The sequence below is a fragment of the Dipodomys ordii genome, unplaced genomic scaffold, assembly GCF_000151885.1.
Source record: "Dipodomys ordii isolate 6190 unplaced genomic scaffold, Dord_2.0 Scaffold13, whole genome shotgun sequence".
NCBI lineage: Eukaryota > Metazoa > Chordata > Mammalia > Rodentia > Heteromyidae > Dipodomys > Dipodomys ordii.
Window position 1 is genome coordinate 6835436 of NW_012267229.1, and position 18638 is coordinate 6854073.

General features: G+C 37.2%; 1 protein-coding gene across 2 annotated transcripts in view; it reads right to left on the minus strand.

The window, feature by feature from the left end:
* Window positions 1-18638, minus strand: part of Plcb1 (phospholipase C, beta 1 (phosphoinositide-specific)) — a 614138-nt gene that overhangs the window by 56126 nt on the left and 539374 nt on the right. Inside the window, exon 32 of one of the 2 annotated variants that reach the window (XM_013011004.1) lies at window positions 11352-11469. The exons of the other annotated variant lie outside the window; for it this stretch is intronic. Coding sequence (XP_012866458.1) covers window positions 11371-11469 — 99 coding nt within the window. The 3' untranslated portion in view covers window positions 11352-11370. The remainder of the gene's footprint in view (window positions 1-11351; window positions 11470-18638) is intronic. 2 annotated transcript variants of the gene reach the window in all.

Here is an 18638-nt window from a genome sequence, read left to right on the forward strand (position 1 = left end):
GCCATCCAGAATATTCCTTCCTCCCTACAACACATAGGATGTGGGAAGCCATGAGCCCTGTCAAGACTCTTCCAGATTTTAGCTTAATAAAAAGTCAGAGAAGCTCATACAAAGTCTCATCTACTTTATGTTCTTCCTCTTCCTCCTCCTCCCATCCTCTTCCGTACCTTCTCCTCTTTCCTTCCCCTTCTCCTCTTCCCTCCTCTTCCCTACTCTTTCCTTCTCTTCTTTCTGCCCCCACCCTCTTTTGTACTGGTGCTGGGGCTTAAACTAAGGACTTGGTTGCTGTCTCTGAGCTTCTTTTATGTTCGAGGCTAGCTCTCTACCACTGGAACCACAGCTCAGCTTCCAGATTTCTTTTTCTTTTCTTTTTTTTTGGGGGGTGGGGGGGACAGGTGTAGTTTATTGGAGATCAGATTCTCAGGGACTTTCTTGACCTCACTGGCTTCAAACCACATTCCTCAGATTTCAGCCTCCCAACTAGCTAAGATTACAGGCATGAACCACCCTACTCTCTATTTTATTTCTGTCTTTCTACTTCTAATAATTCTATGATCGAAGGGGCAGACTTTCTGTTTCCTTATGACTAATCCTGAGATCAACCATCTGGTTTCTGGAATTTGGAGAAATTCTTTCCTGTCTTAAAATCCTATTTTTCACAAGATTTCTGTATCATTAATGAGTATAGATTCTCTTAGAAGCCCTAACCTTTCATTTACCTAAGCTGTGACTTGGCCTTGGAAGTAAAAAATTCTACAATTTAAGATGGAAAGAAAATATCTGAGTTTATCATGTGCAAAAACCTTTCTCTGGACCATGAGGCAGAATGGATCCTAATGACGGAATTAGAATTGACAGACTGCAAGTATTCATCATTAATCTATCAAATACCAAAAGAAAACCATCTAAAATTTAATCAGTCTTTACAGGAACCTCTTTTCTGTATTGTTCTCGATAATTCCTCATTAAGATATTTGTTTTATCCTCAAATATTCTTTCATCAGATAAACAACCCAGCCAACAATTAAGGTAAGTCAAATGCATTCTTTTTTTTTTCTCTTTGTTCCTGGAAACCACTGTGTTTAATACATAACAAACTGAACTGAAGTATAAATTATAAATACTCATTCCCAATTGGATTTTTCCTTCTGATTCCCTATATTATCTCTATTACTTGTCTAGAATTCTGCTTCCCTTTACGTCTGAACTTCCAGAAGTGCATTCAACAACTGTCTCCCTTTCCTTGTCTCCTGTGCATCTCACCTTTACGTAGCCCCATGTTTGTTGATCTCTCATGAATACTGAGGCTGTTAATAACTCCTGGTTACCAAGGCTAAAGGACGCTTTTCTCTACCACTTCAGTGGTTGTTACACTTTGAATGCATTCCCCCTCTTTCTTAATGCAGCATTGTTGAGAGATGGACCAGTGAGAAGATGATACATTAATGGATCAATAGGTTAATTTAGTTGTTTTGTTATAAAAAGTGATCTCTTTCTGACACACTTGTTCTGTTTTGCCACGTAGATGCATCAAGAAGGTGTTCACGTTCTTAGACTAGTGCCACATTCTTAGACTTAACAGGCTCTAAACTGAGCCAAACAAACATCTGGTCTTCATGAATAACTCAGTCTCAGTCTCAGGTAACAGTTTTGGGGGGAGAGGGTCCTTGTCTTGAACTTAGGGCCTGGGTGAGCTTCATTTTATTAAAGGCTAGCACTGTATCACTGGAGCCACAGGTGTGGTAATTCATTGCAGATAAGACTCCTAGATTTTCCTGTCTGGGCTGGCTTTGAACTGTGATCCTCAGCTCTCAGCCTCCTGAGTAGCTAGGATTACAGGTGTGAGCTACTAGTGTCAGCTTCAGGTAGCTTTGTGTAACTGTAGGAAACAGACCGACAGAGTAAGGAACTTTAGACCCTGTCTACCATCTCCTTCACATCGACACACTGGGTTTTGCTCTTGGCTTTCTTCACTTTTGATATTTCTCCTACCCTTTAAGTTGCCCTTTGCTGCTCCTTGCTATTTCCCCTTTACCAGACCATTTTTCAGATTAAAAACTGTCCTTAACTATGTTCTGGGATTCTTCCTTTTTTCTCAAAAATATGTCAAAGATTTTACCCATTCCTGTGCTTAAATTCAAGTAGATTCCTGATGCTCAAAGATTTGTATATATAAGTTTCACTTGGAGAAAGTGGAAAACTTTAAATCATGTGACTTTTTCCATTTGAATTCCTTCTTCAACAGTCACTTTCATAAAAACCTCCTAAAATGTTATAGAGATAAAAAGAAATCACAAATGAACAAGACTTTAGTCTGAACAGCAGAAGTACTGTGGATATTGGCAGAAAACATCCAGGGCAGAAAACTACATTTATTCTCTATGTGTTCATGGACGAATCACTTCAGCTTCCTGAACCTCAAATTTTAGAATCTGGAAGTGTGATTTAAATGTAGTTTTAGGAAGAGGTTGAATGTTGATTTAATCAAAGTCTGAATAAATGATTACTCATTTGGAGGAAGTATAACAGGGCAATATTGAAGTGAAATATTTCCTATGCAAAATAAAATTTAATCCTACACTGTCATTTATCCCAAGAATCTGTTCTATTGCACTCGTTGCTCAATAAAATTTTTGAAAAATGACAAAGTATCACTTATAAAATCATCCAGACCCATGTTAGCTTGGTATAAACTGTGGGCTGAGATTAGCAATGGGAAGGCTATTGAATTATGGCTGAGGCAATTTTCAAGTAGAAGACATCGCTAAATGCATTCGAAAAAAACATTGTCAATGCCAAGCTTATATTTTAAGAAACTTTTCTGTGTTCCCAAAAATTTTAAAACAGGGTCCAGATAGTTTAAAAGTAGACAAGGATGGAAACCTCTCTGTAGTACAAAAATGGAAAAGAACATGTTAAGCATATTAAAAGTCTTGAGTTCAAAGCTGAGTAGCACTAAACAAAAGGCAGCAGAAAGTTATGTTTTTAAAGGAGAGTTTGTTGTGAATATGATGTTTCCTTCTGAAGCTCATGATGGAACATTTCAATCTCCATTTTGAGATATTCAGAAGTAGAATAAGATGGGATATTAAGAAATATTAGGACTCTGTCTTAATGTATAATTTATTCATGTGGTTAATGGATTAACAGTTACTTTGAAAATAAGTTTGCTATACAACTCTGTTCCCTGTCTGTCATCAAGTGATACTGGTGCCATTTTGAGACTCTACTAGCAATAAAGCAGCAAAATATGTAGCCTCTGGACCTCAGACAAGAAGCATAGACCAAAACAAATGTCTTTTTTTTAATAACTTACAGAGTCTGGAGTATTTCATTATTAGTGTGCCTGTGGTTCATTCCTGTAATCCTAGCTACTCAGGAGGATGAACTTTGAGACTTGTGTTTTAAAGCCAGCCCAGGCAGAAAGTCTATCAGATACTTATCTCCCATTAACCAACAAAAAGCGAGAAGTGGAGCTGTGGTTCAAGTAGTAGAGTTCCAGCCTTGAGTGTTAAAGGTAAGGTACAGTGCCCACGCCTTGAGTTAAAGTCCCAGTACTGGCAGAAAGAAACAAACATACAAAAAGAAAAATCAGCAAAAGAAACCCTATTAATTGTGAGAAACCCTTGTGTCAGAACACAGTAACGTTGTGCCAGAAATGTGATGGCAGTTTCACATGGGGATCTCCCTCCTTAAAAGAAAGGAAAACACACTGTTGATGGGAATATAAACAGGTTCAGCTACTCTGGAAATCAGTATGGAGGTTCCTCAAAAATCTAAACATAGGTCCTCCTATTATCCAGCAATCCCATTCCTGGGTATTTACCCAATGATCACAAACAAGGCCACACTAACGCTACCAGCACTATGTTCATTGCAGCATTATTTATCATAGCTAAGATATAGAACCAACCCAGATGCCCTCAGTAGATGAATGGATTATGAAAATGTGATATATATATATATATATATGCACACACACACACACACACACACACATACACACACACACACACAACATGGAATTCCATGCTTCCATCAGAAAGAATAAGATCAACCTATTTGTAAGGAAATGGAGATATTTGGAAAAATCATATTAAGTGAAGTAAGGCAGATTCAATGAAACATAATCTCCATAGTTTTCCTCATTTGTAAAAATTAGTATATGTCTAGAATAGTTCTAGCAGAGGATCACAATAGCTCAATAGCCATGTACATATGACCATATTCAATGAAGCTTATCAAAATGAACACCAAGATATGGAAACAAGAGGGTTTTTTTAAAATGTGGGTAAAGTTATTTCTTTTTTCTTTCATTTTCCCCCCTTGACTTATCCCTTGTTGTCACTGTTTTTAATTTTGGTAACTTGTCTCTTGTATATACATTTATCTGATGAAGGGAAGGGAAGAGGAATAACAAAATTATGAGAAAAAGGACAAAGAATGAACAAATGCAACAGTGATACTCACAAGATACTATATTGGAAATGAACTTTACAACTTGGGGGAAAAGGAGTCGGGGGGAAGAAAAGTTGGAGAAAATGAGGGAGAGACAAGAAATGTATTCACTACCTTATGTATATAATTGTAACCCCTCTGTATATCACCTTTACAACAAAATAAAATTAAAGTTAAAAAAAGAAAAGGAAAAAATGCACATTTTGTAAAATCTGGCCATTTTCTCCATATAAACATTCATATGATAGCCAATCCCAATCTACAAAAGTGATAACCTTCAATAAGGATCAATAAGTGTATTTAATAAGTGACTCACAATATCACAAAATGACAAAAGTGGCTCTTGTAAGCTAATATGACTACTTCTGGTTTACCACTGAAGCTCAAAGAACAAAAGAAAATTAATATTTGCTTAATCAATATTTAATGATATTTGAGGTCTGAGAGGTTGATATTTCAGTTTTGGTGTTTGTGATACTTGTTAGTATTCTAGAATGCTATGTTACCTGTGAAAAGCAGTGATTAAAAGCATTCAATGTTAGAGATATATTTGTGGGATATATATATATATATATATATATATATTTCCTTTCTTAAGAAAAGAAATTTATGGAGAAGATAAGTGTCTATTACACAAATGTGTGTCATGAACTGAATTGTGTCTTCTGGAATTTACATATTGAAGTCTACCTTCTGAAGTGACTGGCTTTGGAAATGAAGAGGAAAGTTTCCCTCTTCTCTTTGCATGAATGCACAGAAGAAAGGTCATGTGACAACACAGCTAGAAAGTACCACCCCCTGCAAATCTGGAAGAGAGGCCTCACCAGAAACCATTCTTGCAGGTACTTTGATCTTAGATTTTTCAGCTGTATAATGATGAGGGTATACTGTCTGTTGGTTAAGCCTCCCAGTCTGACAGAGTACTGTGAAAGTCTGGACAGATTAATACCCTATGGAATTACAATTCTGTAATAGGACATGAATCTCAGGCTCATTCCTAAGACCAACCAAGAATCCCTTCCTTTTGCTTCCTCTGCCTAAAGGATTGCTACTCAGCCCTGTGGTTCTCAACTCAAGTATTGCCTCTCTATGGTTTTCCCAGTGTTTTGTCTCAATGCAAGTTCTTCATAGAAAGGTGGTCTAACATATTACAAATTAATATGAACAACGTGGCTGCTTTAAGTAAAAGGAAAGTTAAACCAAAAGAAAAATTAAATGTGGATGAAGAAGTTCACTTGCTGTGTGAAAACAACAAGTATTCTGTTGGAATTACTTTAAGAAGAGGGAATGCAGTGGGCGAAAATGGTAGGGTGAGATTGATCAGGATATACTGTGAGAGTGTCAAAATGGACTTTTCCTTATACAAAAAGTGTGTTAATTTAAAAAAGAGATTATTAAAAATATATTTAAGCCAGGTGTTAGTGGCTCACACCTCACACCTATAATCCTAGCTACACAGGAGGCTGAGATCTGAAGATCACACTTTGAAGCCAGCCAGAGCAGAGAAGTCCATGAGTACCTTCAATTAAACACTGGAAAAAAAGAGCCAGAAATGGAGCTGGGTTCAAATAACTATATAGTAATATAATATAATATAAATGGAAAAGTGAAGTAAAAACTCAGTTCTCCTTTGTATTAGTCAGAGTTCAAGGAATTTTCATCTATGGCTAATGGCTTCTGAATAGACCACTTAAACACAAATCTTCCATTGCTGCAGAAAACCCTGCTGAACAATGCTATGGTACTGGACAGTGATCTGCTTGAAGCAAGGTTCTCAGTGAATCACTTGAAGAAGTAAGGCGGGTGCATCTTTCTTTTTTCTTGACTGCTACCTCAGTGCCTGTTACATAGTTTGCATTCAGTAACTACCAGTTGAATGAATACAAGGAAACAAAGAGCACTGTTCGCTCAACTGTAGTCATGTAAAGTATTCCCAGTTCCAAAGGCCAGAGCAAAAAGCACACACCTATATATAAATGTATTTTAATTATAGACAAGCAAAAAGCTAAAGTTGGGTAATTTTCATTTTATACAGGAAGAGAACACTCCCATGTGTCTTCAAGGTATAATTATAGAATTCAACTCTCAAGTGTTAAGATAGCCATGTATAGTTGTTAATGCAGAAGTACTCTATTGATTCTAATTTATTTTTTGTAGGCCCTCTCAGTTTCATTGTTTTATAAGTGACCTTATGGACTCATTAAATCATTCAGCATGATATTTATGCACCTCTCTTTAATGAGTCCTCCAACACCTTGGATTCTCTGAACTTCATATTTATTATTTTAGTAGCAAACTTCTTATTTTAATTAATCACATCCTTCACAGACTCAAATGAGATCATAAAATAGTAACCTAGTTGTATACAACCTTCTGTTGGTAGACAGCTTCTTCTTCTTCATATTTAAAGATCTTGAAAGGCATATACAACCTCCCTTGTGAATCTATTAAAGTACTCAGATATTCTCAGTCTTAGTAAACTTTATTCTTGTTTAAATCTTTCGAAAGTTAGCCCAAAGCGCTTTCTGTGAGTCCAACAGCAGAGAAAGCGCAGGACAGGGTCATTTGTCACCTGCTCTGGAGAGCGGGATGCCCCTTCCTGAGCTGTGACTGAGTCAAATACAATTGAAAAGGAAATATTTCTCTTTCAGGATGTTTCTTTAGATCTTAGTATCCTCAGGGGTAAACATAGGTCCTAGGAAATATAACTTGAACAAATAAATAAAATCCAAATGAAAGACAATTGCTTAACAAATAAAAATTGGCCTGTGGCAACATCTCATGTGTACTCTAAGCCCCCCTTTTTTTAGATAAGTTAGAAGCAAGCCAACTTAGCAAGAATATAGGTGTAGTAATGGGAGAAGAAATCCACCAAGGAGAGAAGATGGGGTAAAAAGATCTTAAGCATATACAATTTCTGGTTAGAACTCAACATCTAAGTAGAGGCTCAATGGCAAGTGAGTTAAGAAACAGGAAGGCCGAGGGATGGATGGAGGGAAGAATGGATGGATGGAGGAATGAATAAAGGGAGGGAAGGAGGGAAACGAAGAAGGAGGGAATGGAAGGAACAAAAGGAAGGAGGGGAGGAAGGGAGGGAAGGAGGCACAGAGCTCACTAACTCCTTGGAACTTCAGTTTCCTCAAGTAGACAATAATGAGAAAAAGAAGATAGTAACATGATGTGCATTGAAGATGTCTGATAATGTAGTAAATATTCATTCAGTAAGTGATAATTGGAATTTTTTTTTGGGGGGTCCGGTCTTGGAGCCTGAACTCTGGGCCTGGGCGCTGTCCCTCAGCTCTTCAGCTCAAGGCTTGAGCTCTACCAATTGAGCCACAGAGCCACTTCCAGCTTTTTTTCTTTTTGCTTATGTGGTGCTGGGGAATCAAACCCAGGGCCTCATGCATGCAAGGCAAGCGCTCTACCACTGAGCCACCTTCCCAGTCCCTGGAATTGTTTTTTAAATCACCTTCATTAGGAAATAAATGTAATGCCCTTCTGTAGTCTTAAACTGACTCTTAGTATTTTAGAGCATGTAGGGATAGTGTTTTCTTTGTGTGTGTGTGTGTGTGTGTGTGTGTGTATGTGTGTGAGTGTGTGTGTGAGAGAGAGAGAGAGAGTGAGAGAGAGCGCTCTATTGAAAATGACATTATGAATAAAGAAGGTGCTTAAATATTTTTCACAGATTTATAGTTTTCCAATGCGGTCATCTATATTTTTAGAACTTGGTCATTCTACAATTCTTTATCTCAAGACTCACTGACATACAAAATGAACAATCATCATTTTTTTATTGTTTGTTTTAAATCTCGCTTAGCAGTGGTGATTTATGGTTATTGAAATAGAACTTATTAGGATTAAAAGTCTGACTCATCTGTTCAGCTTCATCTATTAATCTCTAGCTAATACCAAAGAACAGATGGTTCAGCCAGTAACAAAAGTCTGAACTCTGAACTTACAAATTAAAAAAAATGGAATTTGAAGCACTTATGGATCATTTTTGGACTCAACCTTCTACAGCAATAACAAATTATTTTCAGCATCTGTGTGATAGCTGTATGTCTTGTTACTTTTAATCCTTTCACTTTGTTTTCAGTTATGGTGAATAAATGGAAACATTTGGGGGAGAAAAATAAAACCAAGCAAGGAACATTTCGTAAATATTAAAATTTATTCAAAACTTCACTTTCCATATAAAGCTATAAAAGAAAAGTTTGTTCTTTTTCAAATAAAAAATACTATAATTAGAATTAGTTTTCTGTTTCAGCAATGAAATCTTTTTTTCCCCAAAACTGTGAGGTTGGTTTATTTATATGTCACCTTTTGTACATGGAAAGCCAAGGGGACCAAACAAACTAAGAATGCTATTAAAGAATTTATGTAGAAGTCTAGGTATTGTGGGAATGTTTGTATCTTTTTAAAAATAAATATTCTTGCTAAGCAAGAAGCTCAATTGACATTCTGAAGGGAATACAAGTTGTGAACCTGGCTATCACCAGCAATAAAACCCAGGAATGAAAATGTATCATTTATGGTTGCTAAACATTTGATTGAAAACAATACCCAAGTTCTGTTTTTAGCTCTGCTGTCATTTTTATCCTCAGCAAACCATATACTCTGCTTATGTATAAAATATCACAAAATGGCTCTCAAAATTACCAGGCAGTAACAGCAAGTGTGACAAGAAAATCCTAGATGCTCCTAATTGATGACTGGAGAGATAGTCTTAACATTCATATGTAAAAGGAAGAAGGTATTTTCAAGGTCTTGCTGATAGCTACCTGTAGAATCCAAAAATCAATATTACATGGCCCTGTCTCTTCAACTTAGAAATATGAGCTTTAGCTTTATCACACGGTTACATGGGAAGGGTGGGGAGAACTGTCATTGCTAAGAAGGACAGAGAATTCATGGCCAGGTTCCCCTCTCTTTCTCTCTCTGTCTCTGTCTCTCTTTCTCTGTGTCTTTCTCTTTATCTCTCTCCGGTTATAATCAAGAGAAAACAAAAAGGTCACGAGCCAAGCTTGCCCTTAGATAAGATGTAAATTCAAATATAATGAATTGCCATAATAGTAGCTTAAAGCTTCTGCATTTTCCAGCTGGGATGTAGTAATGTAGTAGAACCTTGCTAAGCAGAATGTGGTCCCTGAAAATATGGTGGCATCTGGTTGCTATTATTGGGGAGTTAATTAAAGGAAGATACCCAGGCCCCATTCTGCCTCTTGGGTAGGATCTGCAATTCAATGGGATAGGGATGCTGCAATAGTTCATAGGCCCATGGAGGTTTGCAAACACTCTGAGCCGTGGGGAAATTTGTAAAGCCATTTCTTCACCATTTATTTTTTTGACATGTTTCTAACCTGCATTACTTCACAGATAAAAGATAAAAATAGAGCATCACTATCAAACGCTGCTCATATTATCTCAAAATAGAACTTAGCTACTTAAGGTAATTATTTTTGTTTTGTTTAACAACATTTTTCAAAATTTTAACTAACAGTGTGTGGCAATAATGATATGTACTTATGAGGTATAGCATATTTCAGTGCTTAGACATGACTATTAAGATCAGACCAGCATAATTAGCATATCCATCACTTCAAATATTGATCATTTCTTTGTCTTATGGACATTCAAAATCCCCTCAACTAGTAATTTTGTAAGTTTATTTTGTAACGTACAATTACATGTTCTTAACAATAATTAGTTTCCATTGCTATTAAAAGTTTGCTTTAAGAAATAATAATCACAATGAACCTTAGAACTTTAGGGGGAGGAGTGATGGAAATGGGGGAGGGAAGGGATAGTGGGAGAACACCAAAGGAAGGGGAAACAATGCTTGACAAGAAATGCACTCATGTTACTCATGTAACTGTACATGTTACTCATGTAACTGTAACCCCGCTGTCCAGCATCTTTACAATTAAAAAAATAATTTTTTTCCTCTTAGAAATGTATACCCTTTAGAATAGCACAGGCCAATTTTCTTATTAAAGAAATACAACAGATTTCCTTTGGCAAATTAAAATCTTGGCTTCAAAGTTTTTATTTCAATTAATTAAATAATTCTTTAATTAATCCCAGTCCTAGGGCTTGAACTCAGGGCCTGGGTAATATCCCTTACATTTCTCCTTCAAGGCTGGTGTTCTACCACTTGAGCCACAGCTCCAATTTTGACCTCCTATTGGTTAATTGGAGGTGAGAGTCTCATGGACTTTCCTCGATCCTCAGATTGCAGCTTCCTAGGTAGTCAGGATTATTATAGGCATGGCCATGGCTAAAAGTCTTATGTCCAGTTTAACATTCTTTCAAGCTGCAGTTTGCTCCAAGCAATAGTACCTGGCCTAAGCATTCCAACTGTTACTTCTGCAGAAACCAAGGACTCGCGCTGTCCCTTTAACTCAAAATGCCACCTGCAAATGAAATTAATTTTGCTGAACTTATAAAAGGACGGCTGTGGTAAGTATAGCAGACTGGACTGAGAAGGCTCTCTGAGTGTTCATTTGATCCCTTTGAGTTTCGAGAGAATAGGATCATAGGAAAACAGTGCAGTGAGAGGTAGAATGGAATTTCTTTTTTCAAAAGTGAGAATGGTCAAAGTAGATGAAAGGAACACGAAACTGAACAAGGAGCCTACTTTTTCAAATAGTGAAATCAAAAGAAGAAAGAGGAAGACAATGATATGGAAGAGTGGAAGTTACATTAGGAAGAGAGCTCAAAGAAGAAGAAATGAGGACAGGAGAAAAGTGGGAAAGTCAGGAAGCAAACATCATGGGTGTGGCTGGGAACACAACGATCCTTAGAAAGGGGAGGATGGAGACCAAAGAATGTTTGGAGCTGGATGGCTACATACCACCCTTCTCTCAAAAGCGACCCCTCCCATCCAGTCCTACCTGGCCGGAAGGACGGTGGTCACCACTTGAGAGCTTGAGGGTTGGGGGGAGTAAAGTTGGGGGGGATAGAGGGATCCTCATGGCAACTTTCCGACAGGGATGAGGAGGAACCTTCCCCCTGTGTGGAAAAAAGGGAGGCTGTCATTTGTATGGCAAGGAAATGGCTTTCTTAGTCACCTGCTGTTTCAAGTTGTTTGTCTGGGCAGTCTCTTGGTGTGCTTTGGAGAATAGAAATTTAGCACTCCCAAATCTCTTTGGTAGATCTATCCCCAACCTCGGAAGTGTGCTGGAGCCTACCACAAACGCAGCGAGACTGATACTTACATTCTCCTTGGGATTTCCCTCATCCTCTCTAGGGATGGTATGTCAAGTATGATCGCAACTATTCATGTTGGAAAACTTTCCACAAAAATCCCATTACTATCAAGAAAGCTGAGATAGATAAAATGACACAGAATGATTGACAGCTTTTGTGCAGTTGAACAAGGCATCTCAATGAATGCAGCCTTACTGGCAGAAAGGAAGAAAGGAAGGAAGGAAGGAAGGAAGAAAGAAAGAAAGAAAGAAAGAAAGAAAGAAAGAAAGAAAGAAAGAAAGAAAGAAAAAGAAAGAAAGAAAAGGAAAGGAAGAAAGCAAGCAAGCAAGCAAGAAAGAAAGGAAGGAAGGAAGGAAGGAGGAAGGGAGGGAGGGATGGAGGGGGGGGAAGGAAGGAAAAAAGACAGAAAGAAAGGAAGAAAGAAAGGTATGTTTTTCACAATGCAAAGATAATTTATCCTTTGCATCAATGATTCGTTTAAAGGTATTTATTGCTTCAGCAGCATATATAATGGCACCACACAGGGATAAGAAGAATCTATAAATTCATGAAGTGTTTTATAGTTTTTCTTTTTTATAATCACCAAAGATATAGTGAACATGAAATATGTTGTTGTTGGGTGTCTGGAGCTCAAAAGTATCAACAGCATGGAGAAAGTAGACAGTCTTGTGGAGATTGTAGCCCTAGTGGAGTTAATAGCCTAGTGGGGAAGGGCCATCACTGAATGACAACTTGAGAATAGAACTAGATGATTTAATAAAGGATGTGGTAATCACTATGATAAGCAGATCCTAGAGCAGAAGAAAAAGGAAAGGGGAGGAGGCAAGGGATGGGAGAAGGATGGGCATGAGGTCGTAAAGGAAGAGAGCTTTGAAAAACTTGGAAGATAGGAGAGGGTTAATCAAGCAGACATTTGTGAGACTGGCCTGGATTATTGGGGCTAACCCAGGAAATCATCCTGAGCTTCTTAAAAGCAGTAGATTGAAGAGGAAAACAAGAGGCGATATAGAAAAAGGGGGTCATGTTGGATCCTGTAAGCATTTATTCTGAAGGAACAAAGGCACCACCAGGGGTCTTGAGTATAGGAAAAAATCTGATTTAGAGGATGACTGGCTGTTGGGTATGGAGTAGACCAAGTGATACACAACAGCAGGAAAACCATTTAGAAGGCCATTTGTTAAATTCAGGCAAGAGTTGAAGGTGGTCCTGGCTTCAGTACTTTGTCTCAGAGTTCCTAAGAGGTCTTAACTACTTTAGGACACATCTCAAGTCCTAAGGATTTTTTTTTATTCCAACTAAAAGACACAGCAATCAATTTAAAAGTTATAGCAGATCAATGGGTATTTCCCAAGCCTAAAGATTTATTGTTTTTCTTTGCTTTCTTTTTTGAATGTAAGTTTCAAAAAAAAAGGAAATAAACCCTTTCAATCAAAGATAGAAGATGATGTATTTTCTAGTCTTCCATAACCCATAACCATGAGGCATGCTCTCTCTGGACACAGATATCTCATAAATCAGCAATAATTACTGGGGCAAACCCACTTTGGCATCACAATGGTTAAATTACTTAAGCTCCCCTGCTGTTGTGTAAATTTGTATGAGTGAGTGTGTGTGTGTGTGACCCTGGATATATGGGTGTGCCCATGTTTATGTTATTTTGAAATGTGAAAATGTTAGTTGAACCTTGGTTTTCAGTTAGAAATTCAAAGACCTCTTTTTTAAATTCTAAGATTCAACAATTGATCATAATAAATACAGAAGGCTTAGGCCAATTAGCTTTTGTTGACAGAAAATTTTATCCACAGGACTCCAAGTGCTTGGTTTGTGACACTAATTCAGCCTGAGGTATAATAAATGGAAAACAGAGGACTTCACTCTTGTTGCTAGCAAAAATTTCCCTGATTTGAACAAAAATTCTCTTCAGTGTCTTCTTAGCCCAGGGTTCCTGAGTTGGCCCTTTTCTGGCAATCATCAACTATTTCAAAGTACCTAACATACTTCCTCAAATATTTCTGTTGGTCTGAGTTTGGCAAGCCTTTTCCTTGAAATGTGGAAAGTTTTGGATACAATCAAGTAATAGTTTCCAGACATCAATTCAATTTTTATATTTTTTGCTTTGTTTTGAAATGTATTTGGAGTGTGTGTGTGTGTGTGTGTGTGTGTGTGTGTTTGTGAGTTTTCACTATCCTGTTTATATTTCAGGAGAGTTTAGGGAAAAAAAAACTAGAGTTATAGTGGGAATGAAAAGGATAATTAATAATAGAAAAGTTCATGCAGAATAGGCACAATTGCAGACATAGAGAAGTAGAAGTTGAAATACGCCCCCAAAGATTTCTTTCTTTCTTCTGTGTTTGTACAGATGTTTTTGTGTTCAGTGAATGGGAAATAAAACCAATAATATCAAAGCTATTTCTGATTTAAATTCAACAGCTGCTGAGATGACTTGAGACCCCACTAACACATCCATCCCTACTCTAGCAAGTGGACAGAATTCTCCCTCAATCCTGGTCCTTTCATCCTATATATCTACCATCCTATATATCTATCATCCTTTGGAATAAAAAACATAAGAGAGGAAGGGAAAGAAAATTGATTATATTTCAAACTCAGTTGACATCTAGGAGGAAAGAGATAACAAAAATCCATGAAGTACCCACCAAGAAAGGACTAGGCACACCTCTCCACTTTCAGCCCTAGAGATGATTTGCATGTTTCTGCTAAAGAGAAATTGAATGTTATTTATTTAGTTATTTATCAGTCATTGGGCTTGAACTCTGGGCCTGAGCGCTGTCCCTCAGCTCTTCAGCTCAAGACTAGTGCCTTACCTCTTGAGCCACTGCCACTTCGGCTTTTTCTGTTTATGTGGTAGTGAGGAACGCAACCCAGGGCTTCATGCATGTGAGGCAAGCACTCTACCACCGAGCCACCCTCCCAGCCCTGAATGTTCTTTTAAAAAATTTAAAATTTTCCAATATTGATATGAGTATATTGATTTTATAAATATACTTACTTAGCTTAGCAGAACTACATTTCCCAAATTTCCCTTTTCGTTCCAGTGGGTTCCATGGAGAGTTACAGGATTCATGAAGAGATGTGGTAGCTATATATGAAGCTGTTCTGATTTTGGGGCTGTACGTGCATGAGTTCGTATGTGCATGTGTGTGTGTGTGTGTGTGTGTGTGTGTGTATTCATTTGATTTCATCACAAAAGACTCAGTTTATGCAGGCTACCCCAATCATCAAACCTCCTTGTTAATTTTCCCTTCGAGAATTCCACTTGCTCTGGTACAGAATTGGATGGGGAAACAGCCTTAAACAACTGCAGAAGCCAGCCCTACAGCAACTGCAGAAGGCAATTTCTTATCATCTATACCCAATCAGGCTATGATTTTGTAAAAATCTTGACTGCTATTCATATTAAGTAATTTTGAATTGTTTTTTCCATGCTAGGGCTTAAACTCAGGACCTGGACCCTCTCCTGAGTCTCTGTGCTCAAGGCTAGCACCCTACCACTTGAGCCACAGCATCACTTCCAGCTTTGTCTGAGTAGTTTATTGGAGATAAGAGTTTCACAGACTTTGCTGCCTGGGTTGGCTTTGAACCATGCTCCTCAGATCTCAGCCACCTGAGTAGAAAGTATTTACAGGCATGAACCACTGGTATCTGGCTGAACTTTAAAAAATAATTTTCAAAAGATAGATTTTATATTAAAAGTTTGTTCTTCAAAGACCCTAAGAACTACAAAGCTGGAGGAAAGGTCTGGCTCAAATGAAAGGAGTATAGAACACAGACATGTAACAAGCAAGGAAGCTGGTTTTGTATTGATGCACTTTTGCTGAAAAAAAAATTAATTCATTGTTAACACATTCACCTTAATGAATGACTAATCAACATCCAAACTCATGGCTTGTACAGAGTAAGTGTTCTTACTGAAAAATTTCCCTATAACAAGATAGGGCATAGAGACCGTAGAGTAAAACATAAAATAAAATGAATCAAAATACCAAATAGAACTTCCAGAAGACTGCCTGAACTTTAAAACTGAGGCTACATATGGAACAGCAGTGTAAGCGAAGAATCAGTGCCTTAGGAAAATGCCAGAAAACCATTATCTACAGGACAACACAGGGAGACAAAATGGTGGGCGGTACAGAAGAGTTAAGATAGAGAAGATAGAATTGCAGGTCTATTTAATTTTATAAGCAAATGTAGGTGCATAGATCTAGATCTATATAAGATGTATAGCTCATTCTCTGGATGCATGTATATACATGTACATACTCATACATACACACATTCTTATAAAGGAAAGGAAAAAATAGATGTCATTATTTGTTGAAATGATACCTGAGTGAATTTTTTTTCAAACTGATTAAAGGTATGTGTTCAGCCACATCAAACACAGATACACTATTGAAATACTCCATAAAATGTAAGACAAGACTTCTAAGTGCAGCCAAAGGATAAAAAAATACAAATTTTTGCCAAGAGAATTATAATACAAACTAGGATGATAGAAGCTAGTGGGCAGTATAGTTTTATCTTCAGTATGTTAAAAGAGAATAATTATCAACATAAAATTATTCATCCTTCCATAATTTGAAGAAAATGTGAATTCTTGTCAACATTATAAAATAAGGACATTTTTGTACAGAAACAAATGTGCAAATCCTATAGAATTCACTGCCATCTCTGAGAAAGAAACATCTAGAGAAAAGCAAACTGATAACTATTCTCACATAATTTAAGATAGAGGAAGAATGTCCAGCAAAGAAGACGGAGAACAGGTAAACAAATCTACTGAACATTGATCATATAACTGATCGAAATTATCTATTAAGTGAAAATAGCAAATTTTAAATATCTACACGAGTAAATTACATTTTAAAAATAAGTTGAGATCGTTGAAATGGAATTAAACTATCCCACAATAACAGTAAACATGTCTCAAGCTTTATATTCATATTTGCTCTCTGAGAAGGCAATTCTTTAAGTTGGCAAAAGATGAAATGTACTTTCATACAGAACCAACAACAAACATGCCATTGTATGTAACAATCAAGATTTGACAACTCATTCCCTTTGCGGAAGGGAGGAATGAGGAAAGCAGTATCTGGCTTCTACAAAGTGGCATTAGTAGTGTCAGGGAAAATGTATTTCCCCATCAAATAGCAAAAGATTAGGGGCAGCAAAAATACATGACTTAAGAAAAAATGTTTTACTTTAAATCTTTAAGTTAGTCTTTTCACCAGGAAACATTGGGAGTAATGCAGCCAACATTTAAGACTCAGTCATGGAGTCTTGTCAGTATGTCTGACAAGACCAGCTTCACACAGAAGCTGAGTTACTCTCACTGTTACAAAGATGTCAGAGGGAAAAAATGAGGAAAATCCCATGTGTGTGTGTGTGTGTGTGTGTGTGTGTGTGTGTGAGAGAGAGAGAGAGAGAGAGAGAGAGAGAGAAGAGTAACAAAAAAGAACACCAGTAGCTACATGATGAAATGTTCTTTGGAAATAAAATTGAAATGCCCCATAGCTCCCTGGAATTCTCTTTTGATGATGAGCTAAATTAAAGCAGAAAAACCTATGTCTTGAAAAGCATCAAAGACAAATTGTCAGAGAAAAAGTAAATTATACATTTATTGGCTGCTTTATGAGGTGAAGGAGGCAGTTCATTAAAAAGTCCCCTCAAAAGATGATTCATCTTGTAATGAGAGTCAGTAGCAGCAGAATGATCGATATGCATTGGAATATTCACAGCAAATACAGGCTAACACCTGATTAACAACGTTACAACATGCAGAAAGTCTTTTGCATAATGGACACATTTGTAGTTAGTTGAACCAGGGCCACAAAAGATGTGGTTCTGTGTACCAGCTATTGGGTTCTGGAATTCCTTCTAACACTCCTGTATATATAAAACTTTTTCTACTGGCTTTGTCAAACCTAAGGGAATTCCAAGGGAGCCATTTACATCACTGATTTGGAAGACTGGACAGTACCTGTGCAACCATCTTAAGAATTCTGCAGCTATAAGTTTCATAAAAAGATACACCCTAGCCCCAAATAGAAAACACATAGGCCGAAGGACTGAGTCAAATACTTTCCTGCCAGGAAAGGTGGCCAGATATTTCTCCAGAGTTTAGAATACTACTGGAAAGGAATTGGGCATTCAGAAGGTATGCTCATACCTTAATAAATTTTGTGGGATTTATGTGTAGCAAAATGCTGCTTGATCTAATGTCAGACTGAGGCCCGAAATACAAGTCCATGCAAAAGGAATGGCTTATTGAATCTCTGTTTTGAATGGGGAGACATAAGAAATGAGTGTGGTGCATGTTGCAATATACTGTAATCTAAATAGCCTTTTCCACATTGGGCTGTGTGATCTGCTCCCCTAACAAATACAGACAAAGGACTAAAGATGTAGGCCCAGTGTAGGTTTTGTTTTAGGCTGGTTTTGATGAGGTTCATTTTCCTGTGACCATCCTGTTGAAAGATGGCAAAAATGTTGGGAACTTGTGATGACTCAGACTGTGAGCTCATTGTTGAGTAGGGGTTTAGTAAAGTTGAACCTTGAATTAATCTTCCTAAGTATATTCTTCTGAATCTAGCCAGAAGAATTCCTCCCTGCCATGGAAGAACTGTTGGCATTTACCAATTGATTTTTCAAATTTCTTTTGTTAAAACAATTTTATATCTGTTTTTTTTAAGGGCAAAATGTCATTGGTTTATTAACGGCTTAGAAAATTATGTAGATATGTCTGGAATGCAGACTTGCTCAAAATAGTAGCATCGGAAAAAAGAGTAATGCAAAAGGAACGTTCTCCCTCTTAAGGACAAGATTGAAGGCATCCATGTTTTGGAGTAAGTGGATGAAGAGAAAATAAATCATTATATTCAACAATATGGTGTAACAACTGAAGAATGGAAGAGTTGTGGTGCTACAAAGGATGCATTTTTACTGTAAGT